Source organism: Leucoraja erinacea, chromosome 6 (assembly GCF_028641065.1).
Source record: "Leucoraja erinacea ecotype New England chromosome 6, Leri_hhj_1, whole genome shotgun sequence".
Lineage (NCBI taxonomy): Eukaryota > Metazoa > Chordata > Chondrichthyes > Rajiformes > Rajidae > Leucoraja > Leucoraja erinaceus.
The window spans coordinates 84,539,714-84,567,108 of NC_073382.1; the positions used below are offsets into that span (position 1 = coordinate 84,539,714).

Consider the following 27,395-nt stretch of genomic DNA (forward strand, 5'->3'; position numbering starts at 1 on the left):
TATATAGAATTTTGTGCATAGAGTCACACAGCTCGGAAACAGGCCCTTCGGCCCAACTCGTTCATGCTGACCAAGATGCCCCATCTATGGTAATCCCATTTGACCGCGTTTGGCCCATATCCCTCTAAACCTTCCATATCCATGTACCTGTCAGGAAGGCCGTCAGCATCCATAAAGACTCCTCACACCCTTGTAATGGACTGTTCGAACTACTTCCCTCCGGCAGACGTTACAAGGCCTTCTACGCCCGAACATCCAGACTCAGGAACAGCTTCATTTCCAGAGCTATAGCGGCTCTGAACCGGCCCTGCTGAGTTGCCCCCCCATCCCCCCTGGACTGTCTCCCTCGGATGGTCACGACACACAGACACATCTGCACTTTTGTCTGTTTGAACTGTTTTGACTATTTTACTGTTGTAATGTTCTTCTTACAAACCATGTTCTCGGGGTATCTAAATCTAAATTTTATTAGTTATTTAAGTTATGGCATCGGATGGAAGCTGCATACCAAATCTCGTTGCGGTTATTTGCAATGACAATAAAATATATTATTATTATTTTAAATGTATTGTACCTGCCTCAACGACCTCCTCTGGCAGCTTGTTCCATATTCACACCATCCTCTGTGTGGAACAAAGTCCCCCTTAGGTTCCTTCTACATCTTTCCTATCCATGTACCTGTCCAAGTGTACCTGGGGGAAAGACTCTGAACCTGTTCCCCTCATGGATTTATAATCCTCTATACTCTCTATACAGGTTCTACTGCAGTTGTACAGGGTCTTGGTGAGACCACACCTGGAGTATTGCGTACAGTTTTGGTCTCCAAATCTGAGGAAGGACATTATTGCCATAGAGGGAGTGCAGAGACGGTTCACCAGACTGATTCCTGGGATGTCAGGACTGTCTTAGGAAGAAAGACTGGATAGACTTGGTTTATACTCTCTAGAATTTAGGAGATTGAGGGGGGATCTTATAGAAACTTACAAAATTCTTAAGGGGTTGGACAGGCTAGATGCAGGAAGATTGTTCCCGATGTTAGGGAGGTCCAGGACAAGGGGTCACAGCTTAAGGATAAAGGGGAAATCCTTTAAAACCGAGATGAGAAGAACTTTTTTCACACAGAGAGTGGCGAATCTCTGGAATTCTCTGCCACAGAGGGTAGTTGAGGCCAGTTCATTGGCTATATTTAAGAGGGAGTTAGATGTGGCCCTTGTGGCTAAGGGGATCAGGGGGTATGGAGAGAAGGCAGGTACGGGATACTGAGTTGGATGATCAGCCATGATCATATTGAATGGCGGTGCAGGCTCGAAGGGCCGAATGGCCTACTCCTGCACCTAATTTCTATGTTTCTATGTTTCTATAAGATCGCCCCTCAGCTTCCTACCTACCTCAACTACCTCCTCTGGCAGCTCATTCCATATACCGATCACATTCTGTGCGGAAAATGTTTCCTGTTCAATCTTTCCCCTCTCACATTGACATAGACTGGAATTATTCACGGAGGAAGCCGGTGCATTCCTGAGTGGGTCTCGGGAGATTACTGCTGGAGTTACTACCCCACATTAGTACCGGCTGATCCCTGGAGGGGGGGCGCTGAGAGAGAGCTGGTGTGAACGGCCAAGAATAATGCTGGGGCAATTTCCTAGTGTCTGCATGATAGATGGCGGCCTTTGTAATGAGGAACTTTACAGGGATTTAAAATATGAGCTGTCAGACATTGAAGTGGGCTGTGCAGAGAGCGGGGGAACAAACAGCCGGGGGTCGGAGGGCTTGTCGTTACACGGTGTTCCCTTCCCCCCCCCCTCCAACAGCCCTGGCTCCTGCCTCACCACTAATCCTCCACATTGCCATTGGGGATTACCTCGCTTGCTCCGAGAAGCATCAATTTAACACAGCCCCGTGAGGGATGTCTCCACGGCCACAGGGTCATTGCTCACGGTTTTTGTTGTGGCTTGACACGCACGGCTTGCCGCCCACCCCAGTCTCACAAAACACGGAAACAGGCCCTTCGGCCCCACTTGTCCATGCCGACCAACATGCCCCACCTCCACTCCACCCACCTACCTGCAATTGGCCCATATCCTTCTAACCCTTTCCTATCCATGTACTTGTTCAAATGTAAAAGACTGCATTTACCTGATCTAATCCCCTCTTGAATTTATACACCTCTATAAGATCACCCTTCCTCCACCTGCCTCAATTACCCCCTCTGCTAGCTCATTCCATACATCCGTACACCCACTGCCCTCTTTGTGAAAAGTTGCCCCTCAGGTTCCCATTAAACCTTTTCCCTCTCACCTTAAACCCATGCCCTCTGGTTCTTGATTTCCTCACTCTGGGTAAAAGGCTGTGCATTCATCCCATCTATTCCCCTCATGATTTTGTACACCTCTATAAGATTATCCCTCATCCTCCTGAGTTCCAAGGAATACAGTCCAAGCCTGCCCAACCTCTCCCTGTAGCTCAGGCCCTCGAGCCCAGGCAATATCCTTGTGAATCTTCCCTGCACTCTTCAGACTGTCTGAAGAAGGGTCTCCACCCGAAACGTCACCCATTCCTTTTCTCCAGTGATGCTGCCTGTCCCGCTGAGTTACTCCAGCATTTTGTGTCTACCTTCAGTGTAAACCAGCATCTGCAGTTCCTTCCTACACATTTCTACTGCACTCTGTCTCTCTGATTCATGGGTCTCATTGACACCATTGGGTCATATTACAAAAGATGCGAGATTAGTGTTGGAGGTGGCGATGAATAGCCGTAAGCACACAGCAAATGCTCTCCACATACTTAAGCAGATATTTAAACACTTAAAACACAAAGTACAGAATCTTGAAAGCACTCACCACCAGACTCAGGAACAGCTTCTTCCCCTCTGTTATCAGGCTTGTGAACGGTCCTTCCATAAACTGCGGTACTGTCCGATTCACCTCGACCCCATTGCGGACATTGGACTTGAAGCGCTACAATGCTGAGAACTATATTCTGCACTCTGTATTTCCTCCCTTGTTCTACCTATAAATGTCTGGAGTCAGGAGAAACGGGGTTGAGAGGGAAAGATAGATCAGCCATGATTGAATGGTGGAGTAGGCCCGATGGGCCGAATGGCCTAATTCTGCTCCAATTTACAATCTTTTACCAAGCCGATTAACCTGCGGTGGGCGGAAACCGGAGCACCCGGAGAAAACCCACGCGGTCACGGGGGGAGCGTACAAACTCCGTACAGACAGCACCCATCGCCAGGATCGAACCCTGGTCTCTGGCGCTGTGAGGCAGTGCTCCACCATTATGCCGCCCCTTGGACTTAATCTCAAACAATACAAATAAAGAGGCTGAATGCAGGAGGTGTGACTGAACCCATTCACCCTTTCAGAGACAACTCTTGTTCCCCACCCTGAAGTGATTCCACACTCCATGACCCGTCATTGACTGAGTCCCCCCCACTGTTGCAGAAGGCAATACCCTCGCTCCACTCCCTCGTAAAAATGCATTCATATAACGACGTTTCCTTCAAGAAATATGAATTGCTATTGTGGAATTGCTATTCAGAAAATTGGCAGATATTCAATTTAGTCTGGAGCTGCACAATGCTAGGGGCCAGAGTTAGGGCTGGGAGACTCCAGCAAAAAGCCAGCTCTATAGTCAGTTCCTCATTCCCCTACTCTGGTTAAAAGACTGTGCATTCACCCTGCCTATTGAATAGACAATAGACAATAGATCATAGGTGCAGGAGTAGGCCATTCGGCCCTTCGAGCAAGCACCGCCATTCAATGTGATCATGGCTGATCATCCCCAATCAGTACCCCGTTCCTGCCTTTTCCCCATATCCCCTGACTCCAATATCTTTAAGAGCCCTCTCTCTTGAAAGTATCCAGAGAATCGGCCTCCACCGTCCTCTGAGGCAGAGAATTCCACACTCACGCTCTCTGTGAGAAAAAATGTTTCCTCGTGTCCGTTCTAAATGGTTACCCCTTATTCATAAACTGTGGCCCCTGTTCTGAACTCCCCCAACATCTGGAACATGTTTCCTGCCTCTAGCGTGTCCAAACCCTTAACAATCTTATATGTTTCGATAAGACCCCCTCTCAACCTTCTAAACTCCAGAGTGTACAAGCCCAGCCGCTCCATTCTCTCAGTATATGACAGTCCCGCCATCCCGGGAATTAACCTTGTAAACCTACGCTGCACTCCCTCAATAGCAAGAATGTCCTTCCTCAAATTAGGGGACCAGAACTGCACACAATACTCCAGGTGTGGTCTCTCTAGGGCTCTGTACAACTGCAGAAGAACCTCTTTGCTCTTATACTCGACTCCTCTTGTTACCAAGGCCAATTCCCCTCGTGATTTTATACACCTCTATAAGATCACCCCTCAGCCTCCTGCGCTCCAAGGAAAAAAGTACCAGACTGCCCAACCTCTCCCTGTAGCTCAGGCCCTCGAGACCTGGCAACGTCTCTCTAAATCTTCTCTGCACTTTTTCCAGTTTCTTTTGTTATGGTAGTTATAGACAGAGAGCTGTGCAGCACAGAAGCAGGCCCTTCGGCCCAACTTCTCCGTGCTATTTTCAGCCGAGATGACCATTGCCACAACGGTCATGGCCCTCAAAAGTGGAGATTGGTACAGGGGTCAGGGGTTATGCGGCGAAGGCAGGAGAATGGGGTTGAGGGAGAGATAGATCAGCCGTGATTGAATGGTAGAGTAGACTCGAGGGACCCAATGGCCTATCACATGTGAACTTATGAGAAATAATGATCTTGTCTCCTGTTTGAGTTTTAGTTTAATTTATTGTCATATGTACTGAAACACAAAGAAAAGCTTTTGTTGCTTGAGATAAAACCCCTGATCCGAACTTTGTTCAGTTCCCTCTGTTTGAGAGAACGTAGCAACTAGGAACTGCAGACGTTCATGCACCAAAGGACACAAAGTGCTGGAGTATTGTATTGTATTCAATTTATTGTCATTGTCTCAATTTGAGACAACGAAATGAATTTTCCTTACAGGCAGTATCATTAAAAAAAAATCACAAAGAAATTATAAAAATAAATAATAAATAAATAATAAAACATATTAAAAATAAAATTGAAATTGAATTAAAATTTAAAAAAAGCACAAATACAGAAGTCCACGACACAACATGACATAAATGGCACCCAGGTCTCAGCGGCCCGGACCTTCTGATCAGCCGCCTCCCGCAGCCGGAGTCCGCAGCTCCCGAATCCGCAGGCCGAGCTGGGCAGAGTCACAGGACCCCCGCGTTGATTAGTCAGCGCCGCCCGCGTGGGAAGCTCTGCAAAACCGCAGCTCCGTGATGTTGGTGCAGCAGGTCCTCACTCCGGGCTCCAGACGGCCGACCCCCTCAGCATTGCCCGAACCGCGATGTTCCAGCGCTGTCCCGCCGCTGCTGATTTGAGAGAACGTAGCAACTAGGAACTGCAGACGCTGGTTCATGCACCAAAGGACACAAAGTGCTGGAGTAACTCAGCGTGTTTGGAGAACATGGATGGGCATCTCTGGTGTACATGGATAGGTGACGTTTCGGGTTGGGACCTTCTTCAAACTATCGGAATGGATACTGGTTTGGACTTAGTAGGCCCAAGATCAACTTTAAAACTCTCTGCTGAATCAGATGGTCCATACGGTTATAGGTGCCAGATGTTAGGCCATTCAGGAAAGGCCCGCCCATCAAGTCTACTCGAATAATGCCGTCCTCAATCAGGAACTGAGGACTAACTCTTCCCTCCCAACCCCACTTTAACATAACTAAATCAAAAAGATCCTGTAGGTTCTGCTGGCACCACGGAAACAATACCCTGGAGAACAGCGTGTTACCTCAGCGTGTTTGGAGAACTGGATGGGCATCTCTGGTGTACTGGATAGGTGACGTTTCAATGAACTTCAAACATCAGATTAGTAGGCCCAGATCAACTTTATTGATCTGTCATTATAGGTGCAGATTTAGGGGCTCATCAATTACTCTGCCATTCAATCAAACTGATCTAACTTTCCCTCCCAAATTCTCCTGCCTGACACCCAGGCTAAGGTACTGTGGATGAACGCCACAGATTCACCACCCTTATTGACTGTTATAAAGGGAATTAAAAACACATTAAAGCGAGACAAGGCAGGTTGAGTAAAGTCGGTTTTATTTACAGAAAAAACGGAACTAAAACTCGTGAAAACCGTGCGCCTGGCTTAGCTAACAAACACAGCTCCTGTCGCTGGGAGGAGCGCTGCATAACCGGCTGAAAGCGCCGCGAGCGAACCCCCGCGGTCACGTGACCGTGCTGATCAATGACGAGGGTTCTGTCTTCCCCATCCCACCACTAGGTGCCGCTACAACATCCCATTTGTTTAGGAAGGGACCAAAGAGGACCCGCCGTGGGGGAGGGGAAACATAGAAACATAGAAACTAGGTGCAGGAGTAGGCCATTCGGCCCTTCGAGCCTGCACCGCCATTCAATATGATCATGGCTGATCATCCAACTCAGTATCCCATCCCTGCCTTCTCTCCATACCCCCTGATCCCTTTAGCCACAAGGGCCACATCTAACTCCCTTTTAAATATAGCCAATGAACTGGCCTCAACTACCTTCTGTGGCAGAGAGTTCCACAGATTCACCACTCTCTGTGTGAAAAAATGTTTTTCTCATCTCGGTCCTAAAAGACTTCCCCCTTATCCTTAAACTGCGACCCCTAGTTCTGGACTTCCCCAACATCGGGAATAATCTTCCTGCATCTAGCCTGTCCAACCCCTTAAGAATTTTGTAAGTTTCTAAAAGATCCCCCCTCAATCTTCTGAATTCTAGCGAGTACAAACCGAGTCTATCCAGTCTTTCTTCATATGAAAGTCCTGCCATCCCAGGAATCAGTCTGGTGAACCTTCTCTGTACTCCCTCTATGGCAAGAATGTATAGGTCTCCTTTCCTCAGATTAGGAGACCAAAACTGTATGCAATACTCCAGGTGTGGTCTCACCAAGACCCTGTACAACTGCAGTAGAACCTCCCTGCTCCTATACTCAAATCCTTTTGCTATGAAAGAACCATGGGGACTCGCCGTGGGGGGGGCCCGTCGTGAGGAGGGGGAGAACAAAGGGGGACATGGCACGTATATTCTGTACCTTGGCAAGCGCCCTTTATGGGCGGCTATTTGTATACCTCGGGAATGCAAGCAAAGAATTTCACTGTGACTTGTCACATGTGACAACAACGTATTGGATGCAATTGAATTCACTGGCAGGGAGCTGCCCATGAAACATACACTTAGTCTCGTTCTGGGAGAGTTAGACTGGAACCAGGTGGTGTAGCACCTCTCCTGGAGCAGTAATAGAACAATGTGTTGAAGGTATTCTGGGAGATGGCGGGTCTGTTTCTCACAGAGGAACAAAGCTTACGCACCAAAGTCCGAGCCATTCCCTTTCTCCCTCTTCTGGTAATGGTCATGAGTACCGAGGTGCAGTGAAAAGCTTTTGTTGCGTGCTAACCCGTCAGCGAAAAGACAATACAAGATTACAATCGAGCCACTCAAAGTGTACAGATACAGGATAAAGGAATAATGTTTAGCGCAAGATAAAGTTCAGTAAGGTCTGATTAAAGATAGTCCAAGGGTCTCCAATGAGGTGGCCAGGACGGCTCTGTAGCTGTTGATAGATTGTTGTTGAAATGTCAAAAACTAGAGGGCATAGCGTTAAGTCACCTCACTCACTTCCTCTTCTCCCTTGGAATACAGTACGCTAGGGATTTCTGAAAGAAGACACTTGTTGAATTGAAGTTTCCCTTGGATCAGCCGTGATATTACTGAACGGCAGGACGAGCTCAGGAACACCAATGGTCTACTCCTGTTCTAACTCTTGTGGCCATTGTCATCAAGCTGCTGGAAGGTGTTAACCTTCTCAACCTTGCCTACTTTACTTAGAAGGCTTAGGAGGTTCAGCATGTTCCCAACAACTCTCACCAACATCTACACATGCGCCAGAGAAAGCATGTTATTGGGGTGCATCACAGCACGGTTTGGGAACAGCTCCATCCAAGACCGCAAGAAATTACAGAGAATTGTGGATGCAGCCCAGATCACCACACAAACCAGCCTCCCTTCCATTGACTCCATCTCCACTTCAAGCTGCCTCGGCAAGGCCAGCAGCATAATCAGGGACGAGTCTCACCCAGTCAATCCCTCTTCTCCCCTCTCCCGTCAGGAAAGAGGTACAGAAGTGTGAAAACGCACACCTCCAGATTCAGGGACAGTTTCTTCCCACCTGCTATCAGGCAACTGAGCCATCCTCTCACCAACTAGAGAGAGGTCCTGACCTCCCATTTACCTCATTGGAAACTATCTTTAACCGGACTTTACTGGACTTTATCTTGCACTAAACTTTATTCCCTTTATCCTGTATCTGTACACTGTGGATGGCTTGATTGTAATCATAGATATCACTTGGTGATTTTCCATCATTCGAATACCTTTGTGTTGTATTGAAATGTTCCCCCCGAGTTCTCCTATTAATTATTTACAGGCCTCCTAAATATTATGCTAATTTTTTCGATGACTTTACAGAATTATTGTCTAGCATCTCCACTGACTTTGACTTTGTCTAGTTATAACTGGTGATTTTAATTTTCATACTGTTGATTTGAATGACAAGGGTGCAAAATAATTTTTTACTATTTTAGACACATTTGAACTGTCTCAACATGTGAAAGGGGCTACTCATTGTAAGGGGCACACTCTGGACTTGATTATCACAAAGGGTCTCAATGTTTCTGATATTTTCGTGACTGATCCTTCATTGTCTGACCACTTCTGTGTTTTCTTTAATATATCTTTTATTCCCGACATACAGACAAAATCAAATATAGATATAGATATGCCATTTATTGTCACTATACATGTACAGTGAAACTGAAAGCTGCTCGTACTCAGTGCATACATACAATTTAGCACAAAAAACAAGAAACAGAAAAACAAAAACAGAAGGGAGAAGGGGGGGGGGGGGGGATAGGTGCACAATTCTGCGGCACTACATACATATATACATATATACAGATGGAAGTCCGGGTGTTGGGCAGTGAAGTCAGTGCATGTGTGAATTTGAATTAAGAGTAGTTATAATTCTCGGAAAGCAACTCTTTCTGAGTCTATTTGTCCTGGATTTGATGCACCTATAGCGCCTTCCAGAGGGCAGCAGGTTGAACAGTCCAAACGCAGGATGGGAGCTGTCTTTGATGATCTTCTTTGCCCTGCTAAGGCAGCGGGAGGTGTAGATGTCCATCAGGGAGGGGAGAGGGCAACCAATGATCTTCTGCGCTGTCCTAGTTACCCTCTGAAGCCTTTCCCTGTCTGCCATGGTGCAGCTGCCATACCATGCTGTAATGCAGTATGTCAGCAGGCTCTCTGTCAAAAAACGGTATATAAAACTGTCAAAAATACTGTCAAAAAACGGTATATAAATGAACATTCTAATGTAATCTTTAAAAATGCCATCTCCTTGTTACCACCTCTAAACCCATGTTCTGCTGATGATCTTGTAGATAACTTTAACTCCAAAATTGTGAAAGTTATAGATGTCATTGCATCTATTACGGTTAAAACGATTTCTGGTAAGCAAAAGGCACCCTGGAGAAAAGCTGCTTTTGTAACGGCCCAGAAAAGAGAATGCCGGAAAGCTGAGCGCTTCTGGCGGAAAACAAAACTTCATATTCACCATGACATCTATAAAAGAGTCTCCGTGCCTACAATTTAGACTTACAAAGTGCCAGAGAAACATTTTTCTCCAATATCATTAACAACAACACTAATAAGGCAAAAACCCTATTTGCAACTGTTGACAGACTGACTAACCCCCCCAACACAAATACCACCTGAACTCCATTCCACGCAGAAATGCAATGAGTTTGCATTCTTTTATACAGAAAAAATTGAAGGCATCAGACGTGCCATCAATATCACCGCTTCAAATAAAAATGTTGGATCGTGCCCGATACTCACAGATGTCCAATCGGAATGGCCGATGCTCGTAGATGTCCAATCGGAATGGACCCATTTGCATGTACGGCTGCCGGCTGCATTTCTTCCTTTGATTCATTGCCACGCCCAATCCAGACGCTCAATCTCCGAGATCTTTTCCATTTCGGTAGAGATTTCGCTTTTCTTTCTAAGTATCCGCTCCTCATTACATTTCGTCATGTTGAAGTACACGTTTTTAATCAAATCCTTCTTCCCCACCCCCAAGTATTTCAAAAATAAACTGGCTTCTCCATTTACATGTCAGCTTCCAACACACTTCGAAACAAAGTTTCAAGACAGGAACACTCTGAACTTTTCACTGCTGCAGCAGGCAGGGAGGTGCCATTGGATTTTTTTTTTAATCCACTGCTGACGGAGGCAGAGCAATGCTGGAATCTTACTTTTGAGAACGGCTTCAGTTCCATTGGAGGAGACGGGTGCATGGTGGAATATTTGGTTGGGGGATCACACCATTGGGGGAGCAACTTCTTTAAGAATGTTTTTGACTGCCTAGCAATAGACATACTGCAAATAGTTAACAGCTCTCTTCAATCAGGCAATTTCCCAAAAGCCTTGAAAACTGCAGTTATTAAACCTCTTTAAAAAAAGCGGAGCCTAGATGCCTCTATTATTAACAACTATAGACCAATATCAAACCTATCTTTCATAAGTAAAATCATTGAGAAAGTTGTCCTCCAGCAACTTAATCACTCCCTGGCTTCAACTGGCTGCTACGACAACTTCCAGTCAGGATTTCAACCTCTTCGTAGCACCGAGACCGCCCTTATTAAAGTTGTAAACGACATTCGTCTTAACACAGACTCTGGCAAAGTTTCAATATTAATGCTATTAGACCTCAGTGCTGCATTCGACACTGTTGATCACTCAATACTTTGGACAGGTTGGAAAAATGGGTGGGGCTTTCAGGCACAGTCTTAAATTGGTTCAGGTCATATTTACAAGATAGGAACTATTTTGTTTCCATTGGTGACTTTGTATCAGAACCAACCAACGTGACGTGTGGAGTCCCGCAAGGTTCGGTCTTAGGGCCCTCTTTATTCAACATCTACATGCTCCCACTAGGGCAAATCATGCAAAATAATAATATTGGCCTCCACTGCTATGCCGATGACACTCAAATCTATGTAGCGCTATCACCAAATGACTATCGCCCCATAGATCTGCTGTGCCAGTGCATTGAGCAAGTCAAAGACTGGATGTGCCAAAATTTTCTCCAACTAAATAAGGACAAAACGGAGATAATTGTTTTTGGTGCTAAAAAAGAAAGGCTTAGAGTAACCCAACACATTCACTCTCTGACCCTGAAAACGTCAAACAAAGCCAGAAATCTTGGGGTCATTATGGATTCAGATTTAAATTTCGACAGTCACATCAAATCAGTAACAAAATCGGCCTACTATCACCTCAAAAACGTAGCAAGATTAAGAGGACTCATGTCAGCTCAAGACTTAGAAAAACTTGTACATGCCTTTATTAATAGCAGGCTAGATTATTGTAACGGTCTCCTTGCAGGTCTTCCGAAAAAACTGTCAGGCAGCTACAGCTTGTTCAGAACGCTGTTGCTAGAGTTCTAACAAAGACCAAAAAATTTGAACACATTACACCAATCCTTAAATCCTTACATTAGCTCCCTGTATGTCAGAGAATTGATTTTAAAATCCTGCTGCTCACCTATAAATCACTACATGGTTTAGGACCAAAGTATATCACTGACATGCTTCCACTATATAAGCCTTCTAGACCGCTAAGATCTTCTGAAACCAATCTGTTAGTGATTCCCAGAGTAAATACAAAACATGGGAAAGCAGGATTTAGTTACTATGCAACAAATAGCTGGAATAAACCTCCTGAAGATTTAAGACTTGCCTCAACTTTGACCACTTTTAAAACAAGACTGAAAACTTTTATGTTTACTTTAGCTTTCAGCTAAATCTTAACTACATTGCACTTTTAACTTTTGCACTTTTTATAATGCATTTTTAATTTTGCTTTTCTTTTCTTTTAATTCTATTTTATTTCATTTTATTATTTCATTTTATTGTATGACATGTTTTTATGTGAAGCACTTTGAGCCTGCCTCGTGTATGAAATGTGCTATATAAATAAAGTTGCCTTGCCTTGCCTTGCCTAGATAGCCTTTCCTCTGACTGGATAGCTCGCAACTAAAAAGCTTTTCACTGTACCTCTGTACACGTGACGATAGACTAAACGAAACACTCAGTCTGTTCTGCCCCTCAGTCACTGAGAGGTCAGGATAAAGCAGATTAGCTGTGATATCACCTCCTCACCTGTATCCACCTATCCACCTATTATCTAAATGGTGGCCGATTGGGAAAGGGGGAGATGCAGCGAGACCTGGGTGTCATGGTACACCAGTCATTGAAGGTAGGCATGCAGGTGCAGCAGGCAGTAAAGAAAGTGAATGGTATGTTAGCTTTCATTGCAAAAGGATTTGAGTATAGGAGCAGAGAGGTTCTACTGCAGTTGTACGGGGTCTTGGTGAGACCACACCTGGAGTATTGCGTACAGTTTTGGTCTCCAAATCTGAGGAAGGACATTATTGCCATAGAGGGAGTGCAGAGACGGTTCACCAGACTGATTCCTGGGATGTCAGGACTGTCTTATGAAGAAAGACTGGATAGACTTGGTTTATACTCTCTAGAATTTAGAAGATTGAGAGGGGATCTTATAGAAACTTACAAAATTCTTAAGGGGTTGGACAGGCTAGATGCAGGAAGATTGTTCCCGATGTTAGGGAAGTCCAGGACAAGGGGTCACAGCTTAAGGATAAAGGGGAAATCCTTTAAAACCGAGATGAGAAGAACTTTTTTCACGCAGAGAGTGGTGAATCTCTGGAACTCTCTACCACAGAGGGTAGTTGAGGCCAGTTCATTGGCTATATTTAAGAGGGAGTTAGATGTGGCCCTTGTGGCCAAGGGGATCAGGGGGTATGGAGAGAAGGCAGGTACGGGATACTGAGTTGGATGATCAGCCATGATCATATTGAATGGCGGTGCAGGCTCGAAGGGCCGAATGGCCTACTCCTGCACCTAATTTCTATGTTTCTATCATATCACAGCTTTCTTCCCTCCCCCTCCCCCTCCCCCACTACGTCAGTCTGAAGGGTCCTGACCCGAAACGTCATCTGTCCATTCCCTCCACAGATGCTGCCCGACCCACTGAGTTACTCCAGCGCTTTATGTTTTGCTGAAGATTCCAGCATCTGCAGTTCCTTGTATCTGTCAATAAAAGGATTCATTGAGTTCCATGTCTATGCCTATTATTGTCACGTGTACCGAGGTACAGTGAACAGCTTTGCGTTGCATGCTATCCCATCAGATCAGATAATACCATACAGAAATACAATCAAGTCACAGTGCCTTGAGTGCAATAGGTGGAGCAAAGGGGAAGATACAGAGTGCAGAATATAGTTCTCAGCATTGTAGCACATTGTTTCCCTTTCACCAAACAGCCAGGCTGGTGACAGTGAGAGTCTCCCAGCAGGGTGTGGAGCAGCTCGATAGGTTGGCAATGTACCAGTTTAATAAATGTGAGGGGGCGTTAACATACCAGGAGGAACATCCCTCCCTCCCTGGCCTCGCTCTGTGCCACCTGTGAGGCCGGCTGATCACTGCTGTGATACCAGCTTTACACGGCAGCTGCTCATGCAGGCGTGGAGCCAGTGGGAGGGCACATAGGCCTGTCCCACTTAGGCAACTTTTTAGGTGAGTGCAGGAGACTCTGCACTCACCACATGATCGCCACATGGTCACCACATGTTCGCTGGTGGTCTCTGGTGAGCCTCGTGCATGGTCACGAGGAGTTCCCGCATTCTGGGAGCTAGTCGCTGTCGAGTTATGCTTGTAATAAGGCTCGTACGACGACGTAAACAGAGTATACCTTTAATCTGTATAACAGCAGCAACTGCAACAACAGCCTCCTGTGTAAGCCCAGGCAACTCCCTAACTGCCCACACCCTGGGTTCCAGTCACATCCGGTTACTGGAGCCTGGCTTCTGGCACACAGGGTCCTAGTGCCCCTCTGCTCAGCCTTACACTATTATTGCATAATACCACATCTCCCTTTCTTTGAGAACAAAGGGTGGACTACCTTTGTCTCTGTCAGCCTTACTCTATTATTGCATAATACCACAGTCGCGGCCTCAGTATGGTCGCCGCAAATTTGTCTACATGTTGAAAAACGTTGGTCACCATGGAGAAAATCGATAGCATTGTAGTCGTAGGTTGCAGTTGTAGTGGGGTCGCCATGTAGTTATAGGTAGTCGAGATAGTCGTGGGTAGTTTTAATTCATCGCCTTTGCTGACTGGTCATTTTAATTGGCTCATTGGGGGGAAAAAAACGTAAGCAAGAGTTTTCAGAACCAAGGATATCCGGTAATAAGGTAATAAGGGGATATTATAGAAACTTACAAAATTCTTAAGGGGTTGGACAGGCTAGATGCAGGAAGATTGTTCCCGATGTTAGGGAAGTCCAGGACAAGGGGTCACAGCTTAAGGATAAGGGGGGAATCCTTTAAAACCGAGATGAGAAGAACTTTTTTCACACAGAGAGTGGTGAATCTCTGGAACTCTCTGCCACAGAGGGTAGTTGAGGCCAGTTCATTGGCTATATTTAAGAGGGAGTTAGATGTGGCCCTTGTGGCTAAGGGGATCAGGGGGTATGGAGAGAAGGCAGGTACGGGATACTGAGTTGGATGATCAGCCATGATCATATTGAATGACGGTGCAGGCTCGAAGGGCCGAATGGCCTACTCCTGCACCTAATTTCTATGTTTCTATGTTACTATGTAATGTTAAATGCCCGCCGAACTTCACAGCTGTGTATCTCTGGCTTATTAAAAATTGGCTGACTTTTTAAAAGTGTCTCCACTCCTTCTCCCTCCCCCCCCTCCCCTCCCGCTCTTTTAAAGGACTTACCGTACACTGTGCTAGCCGTCTTAACCTTCCTGTTCATCGCGGTGTGTGTCTGTATCACCTTTTATTTATTTATTTATTTTTTATATTACAACAAAATTTATTCAATTATTAAAAATAATATTTACACTACAATAAAACAAGCCAGAACCCACCACCATAATACAATACAAACATGTATCCATAATAAACTACTATACAACTATGATACAATCCTTATTGAGGATACATTCAACACCCTGCGGAGCCCAGCGGTCCCGGAACTCCCTCAGGGTGCCCGTAGACAGGGCGTATTCCCTTTCTAATCCCACCCGGGCACGGACGTAACCCCGGAATCTGTATCACCTTGGTTTTGCACCGTGTGAATTTCAGACAGCGCTCCCCCGCTTTTCCTGGCCCCCATCTTTGCGGTGTGTGTGTGTGTGTCTGACGGTCGCCGTTCCAGTTTGCGGTTCTTCAGGCGACTGCCGTGAGCTTGAAGGTTGCAGGCAGTCCACTGAAAAATCTCTCTCTCTCTCTCTCTCTCCTCTCCCTCTCTCTATCGCTCAGTCTCTCTGCCTGTCTGTCTCTGTCCCTCTGTGTTACTCTCTGTCTCTCACATACTGATATACACTCTCACATGGACTGATGCACACTGACACACACACACGCTCACACAGTGACACACACATACGCTCACACACTGACACACATACGCTCACACACACCCTCACCCACATTCACAAACACACACTGACATGCACACACTGACATGCACACACTGACACGCTCACACACACACACACACACACTCTGACTCTCAGACACTCACAAACTGACACGCTCACACACATTGACTCAGACACACTCACACTGCCACACACTGCTCACACACACACACACACACACACACACACACACACACACACACACACACACACACACACCCACATTCACACACACACACTGACATGCATACACTGACATGCTCACACACACACACACACACACACACACACACACACACACACACACCCACATTCACACACACACACACACACGCACACACACACATGCTCACACACACACACACACACACACACACACACACACACACACACACACACATTCTCTCTCACACTTGGACAAGCAGGGTTGAAGGACTTGTTTCCGTGCTGTACAGATCTGCAGTTGTTCAACTTGCAATTCCTCTAACATTTAGGGAGAAATAGACTAAACTAGAAATAGACTGTTTAACCATTGGCCTGTCATCAGTTATATCTGAAGCACATCACTAAACAAAGCCCTCCATCTTTGCTCCGTCACCAACAAGTGACCAGAGAGTCATTGAACGCTAATTGTCCACAAGGAGTGCTCACAGTTCCCCCTCTTCTCACCTTGGTGTCCAGAACCAGGCAGCACACTGGCGCAGCAGGTAGGACTGCTGCCTTACAGCGCCAGAGACCCGGGTTCATTCCTGACTACTGGTGCGGAGTAAATTCGTTCTCCCTGTGACCGCGTGTGTTTTCTCCGGGTGCTCCGGTTTCCTCCCACACTCCAAAGACGTACAGGTTTGTAGGTTAATTGGCTTCTGTACATTGTAAATTGTCCCTAGTGTGTAGGATCGTGCTAGTGTACGGGATGATCATTTGTCAGCGCGGACACGGTGGGGTGAAGGGCCCGTTTCCACGCTGTAAGTCTAAAATGTAAACTGCCCATTAATCTAAACCTTTTACCGATGGTTTTAAAGATTGGGACAGATACAAAAAAAATCTAAACTGAAACCCAAAGTATCATCAACATTTATTTTAAAATCCATCTCATTTTGAAATATTTCTCTGAGCAAATTCGATCCATGTGCAGACACAAGGAACTGCAGAGGCTGGAACATTGAGCAAAACGCAAAGTGCTGGAGGAACTCAGCGGGTCAGGCAGCATCTGTGGAGGGAATGGACAGATGAGATTTGGATTCAGGACCCTTTTTAAGACCAAATGCTGCCTGACCCCGTGAGTTCCCCCAGCACTTTGTGTTTTGTTCAATCCATGTACATAGAGAGCCAATAGTGTTTTATTGTGGTAAGTCCCAGATAAAACAATGACATTCTTACCTGCAGCAGCACAACAGAATATTTGAACAGAGTACATTGTAAACAATATAATAAATGAGGAAAAAAAATCTTTGTGTGTATATATATATACATGTATATTATGTAAAAGAATATGTGTGTTATGATTGTGTTTATAATTTGTTTGGTTGTTTTGTTGTTTGTCTTTTGCACAAAATTGCCACTTTCATTTCACTGCACATCTCGTATGAGTATGTGACAAATAAACTTGACTTGACTTGACTTGACTTGACACTCACACATAGTCACTTACATGCATATATTATAGATATATATATACTAGACCAAGTGCAGACCCATTGGGTCTGCTCTCCCAATGCACCCGTCCCCTACCCCCCCACTGGACGCGTGGTCCTCCAACTCAACCCGTTGCCGAATGTAAGATTCCAGCGCTTCCCAGCCTCCCCCAGCACTGGACTTGAAAAATAAATCTCAATTGCACTTCCCCAATTGCAATACCAATTGACCCTTTGTATCGAAATTGCAACTTTGTATCGAAATGTGTTGGAAGCTGTGAGGAATGATTTTAACAGAAAAAATTGTTTAAATTCAGTCTTTTGCATTTTTAAACTTTAATCAGTAATAAGTCGATAAATATAAAAGGTGATCCCGGCCTCGACGGGAAAAATGTCAACCGGAATATGTAAAAATGTCATCGTTACCGCATAGTTTTTTTCGCAAAGATGTAAAGACAACCACATATACACACACAAACATGTACAAGATCAGAGTTTTTAATTACGGGACCAAGTGGGACCTGTTGGGGGGTCGGCGTGCGGGTAGGGGGGTGGGGGTGGGCGGACTGCGGCGTTACACACACACTAACCACCCCCCCTTGATATTATATTAATATTATTAATTCGCACCTTTTACGCCATCCCCGCCTTATCCACACGCATAGCCCCCAATTGTGCAGGTGTGGCTAGAGAAGGAGGGGGTAGAGAGGGTGAGGATGATGTGGTAGAGAGGGAGTGGGAGGGGGGTAGAGAAGGAGAGGGAGGGGGGTTAAGATTGGGGGTGGGTGGGGGCTTGTGGCGTCACAGGGGAGGGCTGGTTCCCGAACGCAACACTCCACCACTCACCCATAGGTCCCAATACTCACCACTCCCGAGAGAGGGAGGGGGTAGAGGCAACACCTACCCAGGTCGTAGAGCAGCAGCCTCCCCACCAGGTGCTGGACCCGAGCGAGGCTGCGGGCGGGCATTGACCCGAGGACCCCGAACGAGGCGGCAGGTGGACGTCGACCTGAGGACTGTGAGCTAGGCGGCAGGCGACCGTCGACACGAGGGAGGCTGCGAGCTGACGAGGACCCGAGGGAGGCCGTGGGCAGGCGTCGACTCGAGAACCCCAAGTGAGGCGGCGGCCGGGTGTCAAGTCGGGCTCGGCCCGTGGCAGCAGCCTCCCTACCAGCAGGGGGTAGTAGAGGCAACGCCTACCCAGGTCGTAGAGCAGCAGCCTCCCCACTGGACCCAAACGAGGCTGCGGGCGGGTGTGGACCCGAGCGAGGCGGCAGGCGGGCGTCGACCCAAGGACCGTGAGTTCGGCCGCCGCAGTCTCCCGTCTAGGGCTCAACTTCATCTCCGGGCTCGTCCTTTCTCATTGTGACGTAATCAGTGAAAGCTCATCGTTTAAAATTCAAAGCGGCGTCTTTTGAATAACCAGAGGGACGGGGGGGGGGCGGAGAAGGAGGGGGGCACATCACTCGAAGCGCATGGAAGATTCTGTGTGCGAGACGGCACTGAGCAGAGCCATTGTGATGTCATCAGTGAAAGCTCATCGTTTAAAATTCAAAGTCTTTACATATTTTTAAATATTTTCAGTAATAATTTGAGAAGTAAAGCATAAAATGTTCAGATAAGGTGATCCCGGCCTCGACAGGAAAAATGTCACATCCCGGAATCAATGTAAAAATGTTATCACGTGAACCCACTAGAAAGCCGATTTAAATGGGCATTTATTTACAGCAATTGAAACCTAAAATCCTTCCATTTGGCCTATAAATTAATCGTTTTTATTTGTGAATAATCTTTGGACACTTAGGCTATTTAAAAATGTTCGCGAAGATGTAAAGCCACACACGCATATACACACATAGACACGTACAAGATCTAATAAAGAGTTTTAATGAGTAAAAATGTGATATATATCACAATCACAATCATAATAATACCTTATGAGTCAAGTATGTTTTGCAACATCTGAGGAATTTCATTTGCCAAGTCAGTCATACAAATAAAAAGCAACAGAACACACAAAACACATTTGAACATAAACATCCACCACAGTGACTCCTCCACATTCCTCACTGTGATGGATGGCAAAAGAAAGTTTAATTTCTTCCCTTCTTTGTTCTCCCGCGATCTGGGGCCTCGAGCCCTCCACATCGGGGGGGATGTCAGCTCCCCCACGCCGGCAATCGAACCCCCAGGTTGGGGCTGGTCGAACCTCTACGCACACATATGTACACATAATATACGAACAAACAATAATAGTGCAATAATTATAATAACAGTCTATGTAATTCAGAACTTATTTGAGGTTGTAGTGTTAAATAGTCTAATGGCGGTAGGGAAGAAGCTGTTCGTGAACCTGGATGTTACCTGAATATACAATCAGTTCTTCCCTCAACCTCTGCCGTTCCAAGTTTATACCATTTCTCCTTATACGTTATACAACTGTCTGATAATAACAGTTGTCTGTGGGATTAGGAGAAGTTGAACAGAATTGGATTGTTTTGACTGGAACGCTGGAGTTTGAAGTGAGACCTGAATGTACAAGGATCAGGTCGGGAAACCCTGAACCAATGGCGTCAGATGCAAGGTGAGAGGGAACAGAATTAATAGCAACCGGAGGGGCAACATTTTCACATGGGTGTATGGAACGTGCTGCCAGAAGAGGTAGTTGATGCAAATACTATAACAGCATTTCAAAGATACTTGGACAGGTACATGGATAGGAAAGGTTTAGAGGGATATGCGCCAAATGCAGGGAGGTGGGACTAGTGTAGATGGGGCACCTTGGTCTGCATGGATGAAGGGGCTGTTTTATTTGTGGTGTGACTCCTCCATGACTTGGGCGTCATTTGCGCGTCACGAAGATTTTGTGAATCCCAAAATCCTGGGTGCCGTGTGCGACCACACGTCACTGCCTACGCCACCACGCCTCACCACCCGCGCATCGTGGCGCGTAAATGATGTCGCGTAAATAACGCCCAAGTGGGACAGGCCCTTAACTCTTTAATACTCATGGATATTTGATATACTATTGATACACTGGGTGGCACAGTGGTGCAGTGGTAGAGTTGTGCCAGAGACTCGGGTTCAATCCTGACTACGTGCTGGCATGTACAGAGTTTTGTACGTTCTCCCTGTGACCGCATGGGTTTTCTCCGGGTGCTCCGGTTTCCTCCTACTTCCCAAAGGCGTGCGGGTTTGTAGGTTAATTGGCTATGGTAAATTTGTAAATTGTCCTTGGAGTGTCGGATAGTGCTAGTGTACAGGGTGATCGCTGGTCAGCACGGACTCGGTGAGATGAAGGGCCTTGTTTCCTTGCTGCAACTTGAACGTCTAAAGTCTAATTGATGTTATAAGGAATATTTCTTGTTCGTCCCAGTGTAATCATGTAATGTTGGTTTTCATCCTTGCATTGGGCAGGTCTGCTGATCGGATCAGGATGTGCCCTTTACCCACTGGGCTGGAACAGTGAGGAGGTGCGACAGACCTGCAGCAATCTCTCTGACCAATTTGAGCTCGGTAAGGGTCTAAACATCCAGCCAGTACCTCTCTCGCACCGATGCACCATCCATTAAAATGTTCTCTCATGTCATAGCTCATAAGTTAATGTGATAGGAGTAGAATTAGGCCATTCGGCCCATCGCGCCAACTCCACCATTCAATCGTGGCTGATCTATCTTTGCCTCTCAACCCCATTCTCCAGCCTTCTCCCCATAACCCCTGACACCCGTACTAATCAAAAATCTGTTTATAGAGCCAGTCCCACTTTCACAGCAAAATGATTTGAGTATAGGAGCAGGGAGGTTCTACTGCAGTTGTACAGGGTCTTGGTGAGACCACACCTGGAGTATTGCGTACAGTTTTGGTCTCCAAATCTGAGGAAGGACATTATTGCCATAGAGGGAGTGCAGAGAAGGTTCACCAGACTGATTCCTGGGATTTCAGGACTGTCTTATGAAGAAAGACTGGATAGACTTGGTTTATACTCTCTAGAATTTAGGAGATTGAGAGGGGATCTTATAGAAACTTACAAAATTCTTAAGGGGTTGGACAGGCTAGATGCAGGAAGATTGCTCCCGATGTTGAGGAAGTCCAGGGCAAGGGGTCACAGCTTAAGGATAAGGGGGAAATCCTTTAAAACCGAGATGAGAAGAACTTTTTTCACACAGAGAGTGGTGAATCTCTGGAACTCTCTGCCGCAGAGGGTAGTTGAGGCCAGTTCATTGGCTATATTTAAGAGGGAGTTAGATGTGGCCCTTGTGGCTAAGAGGATCAGAGGGTGTGGAGAGAAGGCAGGCATGGGATACTGTGTTGGATGATCAGCCATGATCATATTGAATGGCGGTGCAGGCTCGAAGGGCCGAATGGCCTACTCCTGCACCTAATTTCTATGTTTCTATGTTTCACGACCCAATGCACGACCTCTGCCGAGTTTTCCCTCGAGTCATACTCGCAGCATGGTCGTCATGAGGTGGTAGGTGGGTCGTAGGTAGATTGTGATGCTAGTCGTAGGTACTCGTGGCATCAAGTAGGTCGGGGCATTTTACTAGCCCGATGAAAAATGTCCACGAGTAAAAAAGGTCATGAATTAGGTCGTGAAAGTGGGACAGGCCCTTAAGCCTACCTTAAAAACACCCACATATTTTCTGCGGCCTCCACAGCCGTCTGTGGCAGTGAACTCCACAGATTCACCGCCCTCTGACTAAAGAAATCTCTCCTCATCTCCTTTGTAAAGTTATGTCCTTTTATTCTGAGGCTGTGACTTTTAGTCCAGGGACTTCCTCTCGTGGAAACATCCTCTCCACTTTTGCTCTGTCCAGGCCTTTCACTATTCCGGAAGTGGCGGCGCTGCCCTGGCAGCAGCAGCTCACCTGCAGTCCGTTTGTTTTTGCTTTTTTGTGTTGTTTTTTTTCATTTTGGTCTAGATTTTGGTTTTTAGTTTGTGTTTTGGGGGTGGGGGGGGGTTGAAACAGGGCTTGCAGTCTCTCCCTGTGGGGGAATGCGACTTTTTTGTCGTATTCCCCTTCTCTGCCTCCGTCTGCACTGAGGCCTAATGGCGGAGCTGGCGACCTCGAGGCTCAGGAGGCAGAGCCCGCCAGGACTCGCCCTGAGCTCGCTGACCGTGAGGACGGTCCGGCTCGGGGCTGGAACAGGGCTTCCGTGAGGGGCTGTGACGATCCCGTGAGGGCGGCCAGCACGAGGGAGGAACGGTGCTCCCGTCGGAGTGGCCGAGCTCGGGGAGGTACGGCGCTCCCAGCCCGAGGGAGGAGCGGCGCCCATGTCGGGGCGGCCCAGCCCGAGGGAGGAGCGGCGCCCATGTGCCCATGTCGGGCGCGACCTGGCGCGAGGCTGAACGGTACTTACATGAGGGCGATCTGGCTCGGGGCTGGAACGGTGCTCCGGTGGCTGGGACGGCGTTGTGGTGGCGGTGACCTGAGTCCGGGGTTCGGCCGCGAGCCAGCGGCTGCGTCAGCAGGACTGGTGGACGGCAGCTTCGACCACCCCGGGCCGCGGTGATTGAGCCGCGGGACTGTTTTAACATCGCCCGGTGGGGTATCGCCTCAGCGCAGAGGGAGAAGAGGAGGGAAGAGACTGCAGACCTAAGACTTTTTGCCTCCATCACAGTGAGGAGGTGCTATGCGGACTCACTGTGGTGGATGTTAATGAGTGTTTATTGTTGTTTTTTATTGTAATGTATGTATGTATGACTGCAGGCACGAAATTTCGTTCAGACTTCGGTCTGAATGACAATAAAGGAAACCCTGTAACCCTGTATTCAGTAAGCTCAGAGTGCAGAGCGTGTAGGTAAAACACTAAACCGCTCCCTTCATGACATTTCTATCCCAAGGTCTCCCTTCCATGCTGAGCTCTCGCAGGACCCCTGAAGATGGGGTCTGAGGTGGTGGAGACTGGCCGGGAAGTGTCTTGGAGTGACAATAGACAATAGGTGCAGGAGTAGGCCATTCGGCCCTTCGAGCCAGCACCGCCATTCAATGTGATCATGGCTGATCATCCCCAATCAGTACCCAGTTCCTGCCTTCTCCTCAGGAGAAGGTAGGAACGGCAGAAGGATGAGGATTGATTTTACAGAGGTGTACAAAATCATGAAAGGAATAGATCAGATAAATCCACAGAATCTTTTACCCAGAGTAGGGCAGTCGAGAAGCAGAGGACATAGGTTTAAGGTGAGGGGAGGAAAGATTTAATAGAAACCTGAAGGGTAACATTTTCACACAGGGTGATCGCTGGTCAGCACGGACTCGGTGAGACTCGGCGGGTGTGTGGAATGACCTGCCAGAGAAGTTAGTTGAGGGAGGTACTATCGCAACATTTAAGAAACATTTAGACAGGTTTAGAGGGATATGGACCAAGCGCTGGCAGGTTGTACTATTGTAGATGGGACATGTTGGTCAGTGTGGGCAAGTTGTGCCGAAGGGCCTGTTTCCACGCCGTGAGACTATGATTCGGACCCTCGAGCCCTGGCAAGATTGTTGTGCAATGTCGCGGCGTGTGTGTGATGCATTTGTGTTTTGTTGCAGGTACGTGTCAGCTGGGATGGGCGTTCTACTGCACTGCAGGAGGTGCGGCCGTTACCATGCTTCTCTGCACTTGGCTAGCTTGCTTCGCTGGCAAGAAACAGAAACAGTATCCATACTAAAACCCCCAAATAAGGGCAGAGAAACAGTTCTGGGCAAGAGAACTGCGGAGGAGTAATGTTACAAGCAAAATACCTTCTGGGAACTTTTCCAAAGTCTCTTCACCGAACTTGCTCCATATCGGACTTGAAATGAGAAAATTCCCAGCTGAACATGAGACTTCAGGCCAACGTTTTTGATATTTCTTTCTTCTGTGTTTGTTTCGATGAAGGTCTTTCAAGTCTTCGAGGAGGAAGATAAGTCTGGGATGAACTTTTTTGTTCAAAGTGCTTCGAGTAGGAACCTCCCCCAACATTTGTGAAGTAGGGAGCCCAGCGTCAATGTCACAATTGAGCTGTCATAAGGCAAACATTGCGAAGGAAGGAACTGCAGGTGCTGGTTTATACCGAAAATAGGTGCAAAATGCTGGAGTAACTCAGCGGGGACAGGCAGCATCTCTGGAAAAAAAAAGAATAGGTGACATTTCGGGTCGAAGAATGTCATTGGTCCCATGTTCTAATCAGAGATGCTGCCTGACCCACTGAGTTACTCCTGCACTTTGTATCTATCATGTGGAAAACGCCCCTGCTTGGATAGGGAATATCGCGAGCTGGCTCCATTATAAAGCAGATCGGAGGGAGTGTTTACAAAACAGCCGGGCCCCTGTTCTGTGGAGAAACAACCAAATGTGTTCAGTCATATTCACACGCACACCCTCCCTCAACAGAAAGCATCCCCTCAATCATCACACAAGCAATAACGTGATGAGTATTTCATTACATCTCACTCATCATGGAGCATTTGAACAAAATGTATTCCCCTTAGAGTTTCATTTGCTTTTTATAAAGTGTTTCACGGACCAATTTAACTAGAAAAGACATTTTTTTTAAAGTACGTGTATATACTTTTATATGTGTAATATATATTCGTACACACAAACACACACTTTACACACATCCACTTTAGGAAAAAAATCAAACACTAGTTAATGTACGTAATAACAAAGTTATTGCCTCCAGCTAGATTGTATTCAAGGCTAACTTAATCCAATTCTGAATATATTTCTGTAAGCTATGATTGTCAGTGTTATTGCTGTTTCGTTATACAGGTTAAGGCCCTGTTTTATTGTAGACAAAACGGGGCCGATACGCACTTCAATTAAACATTAAGCTGCATTTATGAATAATTAATTTTTTTCCATCAATATACCCAACATTGGGAAAACTAAGTTGTAATGTAATAACAGAGCTCGAAGTCTCAACAGCTAATATTTCTGCTTAATCCACGTACATTACCACTTTCCACCATCGACCCCATCTACACTTCACGCTGCCTTAGAAAAGCAGCCAACATCATCAAAGACTTGTCCCACGGTCATTCCTTCTTCTCCCCGCTCCCATCCTGCTGAAGGTACAGAAGCTTGAAAGCGCGCACCACCTGACTCAGGAACAGCTTCTTCCCCTGTTATCATAAGTTGGGTATTGTCCCATGGGGTAAAGGGGATAACAGGGACAAATAGATCAGCCATGATTCATGGCAGAACAGACTAGACATACCGAATGGCCAAATTCTGCTCCTTTGTCTTATGAACGTGTCAGATCCACCTCTAGCTCATTGCGGACATTGGACTTTGCCTCTAGTAGAACCAAGCCAGTTCATAGTTTGTATTCAGTTGGAGTTAGCGTAGTGTTCCAGAGCCTGATGGTTGCTGGGAAGAAGCTGTTCTTGAACCTGGAGGTCACGGTTTTCAGGCTCCTGTACCTTCTTCCCGATGGTAGCAGCGAGATGAGAGCGTGGCCCGGGGTGGTGTGGGTCTTTGCTGCCTTTTTGAGGCAGTGTCTCCTGGGCGGTCACGGTGGCGCAGCGGTAGAGTTGCTGGCTTACAGCGAAAGCGACGCTGAAGACGCCGGTTCGATCCTGACTAGGGACGCTGTCTGTACGGAGTTTGTGGGTTTTCTCCAAGATATGCGGTTTCCTCCCACACTCCAAAGACATACGTTTGTAGATAGATTGGCTTGGTAAATGTAAAAATTGTCCCTAGTGGGTGTAGGATGGTGTTAATGTGCGGGGATCGCTGGTCGGCACTGACCTGGTGGGCCGAAGGGCCTGTTTCCATGCTGTATCTCTAAACTAGATTCCCTCGACAGTGGGGAGGTCAGTACCTGTGATGGACCTTCGATGGTGGGGAGGTCAGTACCTGTGATGGACCGGGCAGTGTCCACCAACTCTCTGCAGTCTCCTTCGTTCCTGGGCGTTTGAGTTACTGAACCAGGCCGTGATGCAACCAGTCAGTGTGCTCTCTACGTTACACCTGGAGAATGTTGATGGAGTGTTTGTTGAGATTCTTCAGTCTTAATAGTTTCATGCCTCAGTGTGTGCATGGCCAGTGGAAGCAGCATCCACTCAAGGGCCACTTCATTCATCAATGATCTGGAGCTTGGGGCAGCTCAGTGTGCCACTGTTATCAGAATCTGTTGATCACCAGTCTTCTAAAGCTGTCCCGGCCCATCTAACATACAACAGTGCAGCACTGCAACAGGCCCTTCGGCCCACAATGCGAGTGCTGAGCATGAAACTCGAAATGTCGTCTGTCCATTCTCTTCACAGGTTCTGCCTGACCCGCTGAATTCCTCCAGCACTTTGTGTTTTGCTCAAGATTCCAGCATCTGCCATCTCTTGTCCCCCCCCCCCCCCCCCCCCCTCCTCACCTGTACCCACCTATCACTCGTCAGGCTTTGTCCTGCCCCCCAACTCTCTTTTCCAGCTTTCTTTCCCCCCTACTCCAGCAGTCTGAAGAAAGGTCCTGACCCAAAACTTTGTCTGTCCATTCCCTCTCCAGATGCTGCCTGACCCACTGAGTTCCTCCGGCACTTTGTGTTTTACATCTTTATAGAATATCTTCGCCATTAGTAAACGTTTCAAACTACTCTTTAAGGGAACCTGCAATTCAGTACGTATGTTCCAATCTACCTGCTGGCTTTGTGGTTATTTCCAATCTGTGTCTCTTCCAATTACAATCTTTTGTATATTAATATTCCACAACATCAGTGTACGGATTTTATTAAACGATGAATTTGTGATAAGCATCATCCACATTCACTCAGATTTATTAAAATTGCTTTGATTTGTGTGTAAAAGTGGCATTTATGACTGAATCTTTTCTTTATGACATAATTTAGGGATTGCAATTAATCTTTTGATTGATTGACTGATACAACATGGAAACAGGCCCTTCAGCCCAACGAGTCACCAAATCAGCCCATCGATCACCCATTCACACTAGTTCTATGTTATCCCACTTTTCAGATTTTACAGATGCACCAGGGATTACAGCCTTGTGTTATAGGAGGAGGTTGGATAGGCTAGGACTTTTCTCTTGGAGCGTAGGAGGCTGAGGGGTGACCTTATTGAGGTGTACAAGATCATGAGGGGCACGGATAAAGTGAACACTCACAGTCTTTCTCGCAAGGTA

The 27,395-nt window shown here is 46.7% G+C and overlaps 1 protein-coding gene across 1 annotated transcript in view; it reads left to right on the plus strand.

Moving 5' to 3' along the window:
* The window catches only part of LOC129698378 (LHFPL tetraspan subfamily member 6 protein), a 99,305-nt gene extending 74,207 nt beyond the window's left edge, over positions 1 to 25,098 (plus strand). The window contains exons 2-3 of the mRNA XM_055637495.1: positions 20,709 to 20,807; positions 23,828 to 25,098. Of these exons, the coding sequence (XP_055493470.1) occupies positions 20,709 to 20,807; positions 23,828 to 23,946 (218 nt within the window). The 3' untranslated portion in view covers positions 23,947 to 25,098. The remainder of the gene's footprint in view (positions 1 to 20,708; positions 20,808 to 23,827) is intronic.
* Positions 25,099 to 27,395: the final 2,297 nt, after the last annotated feature.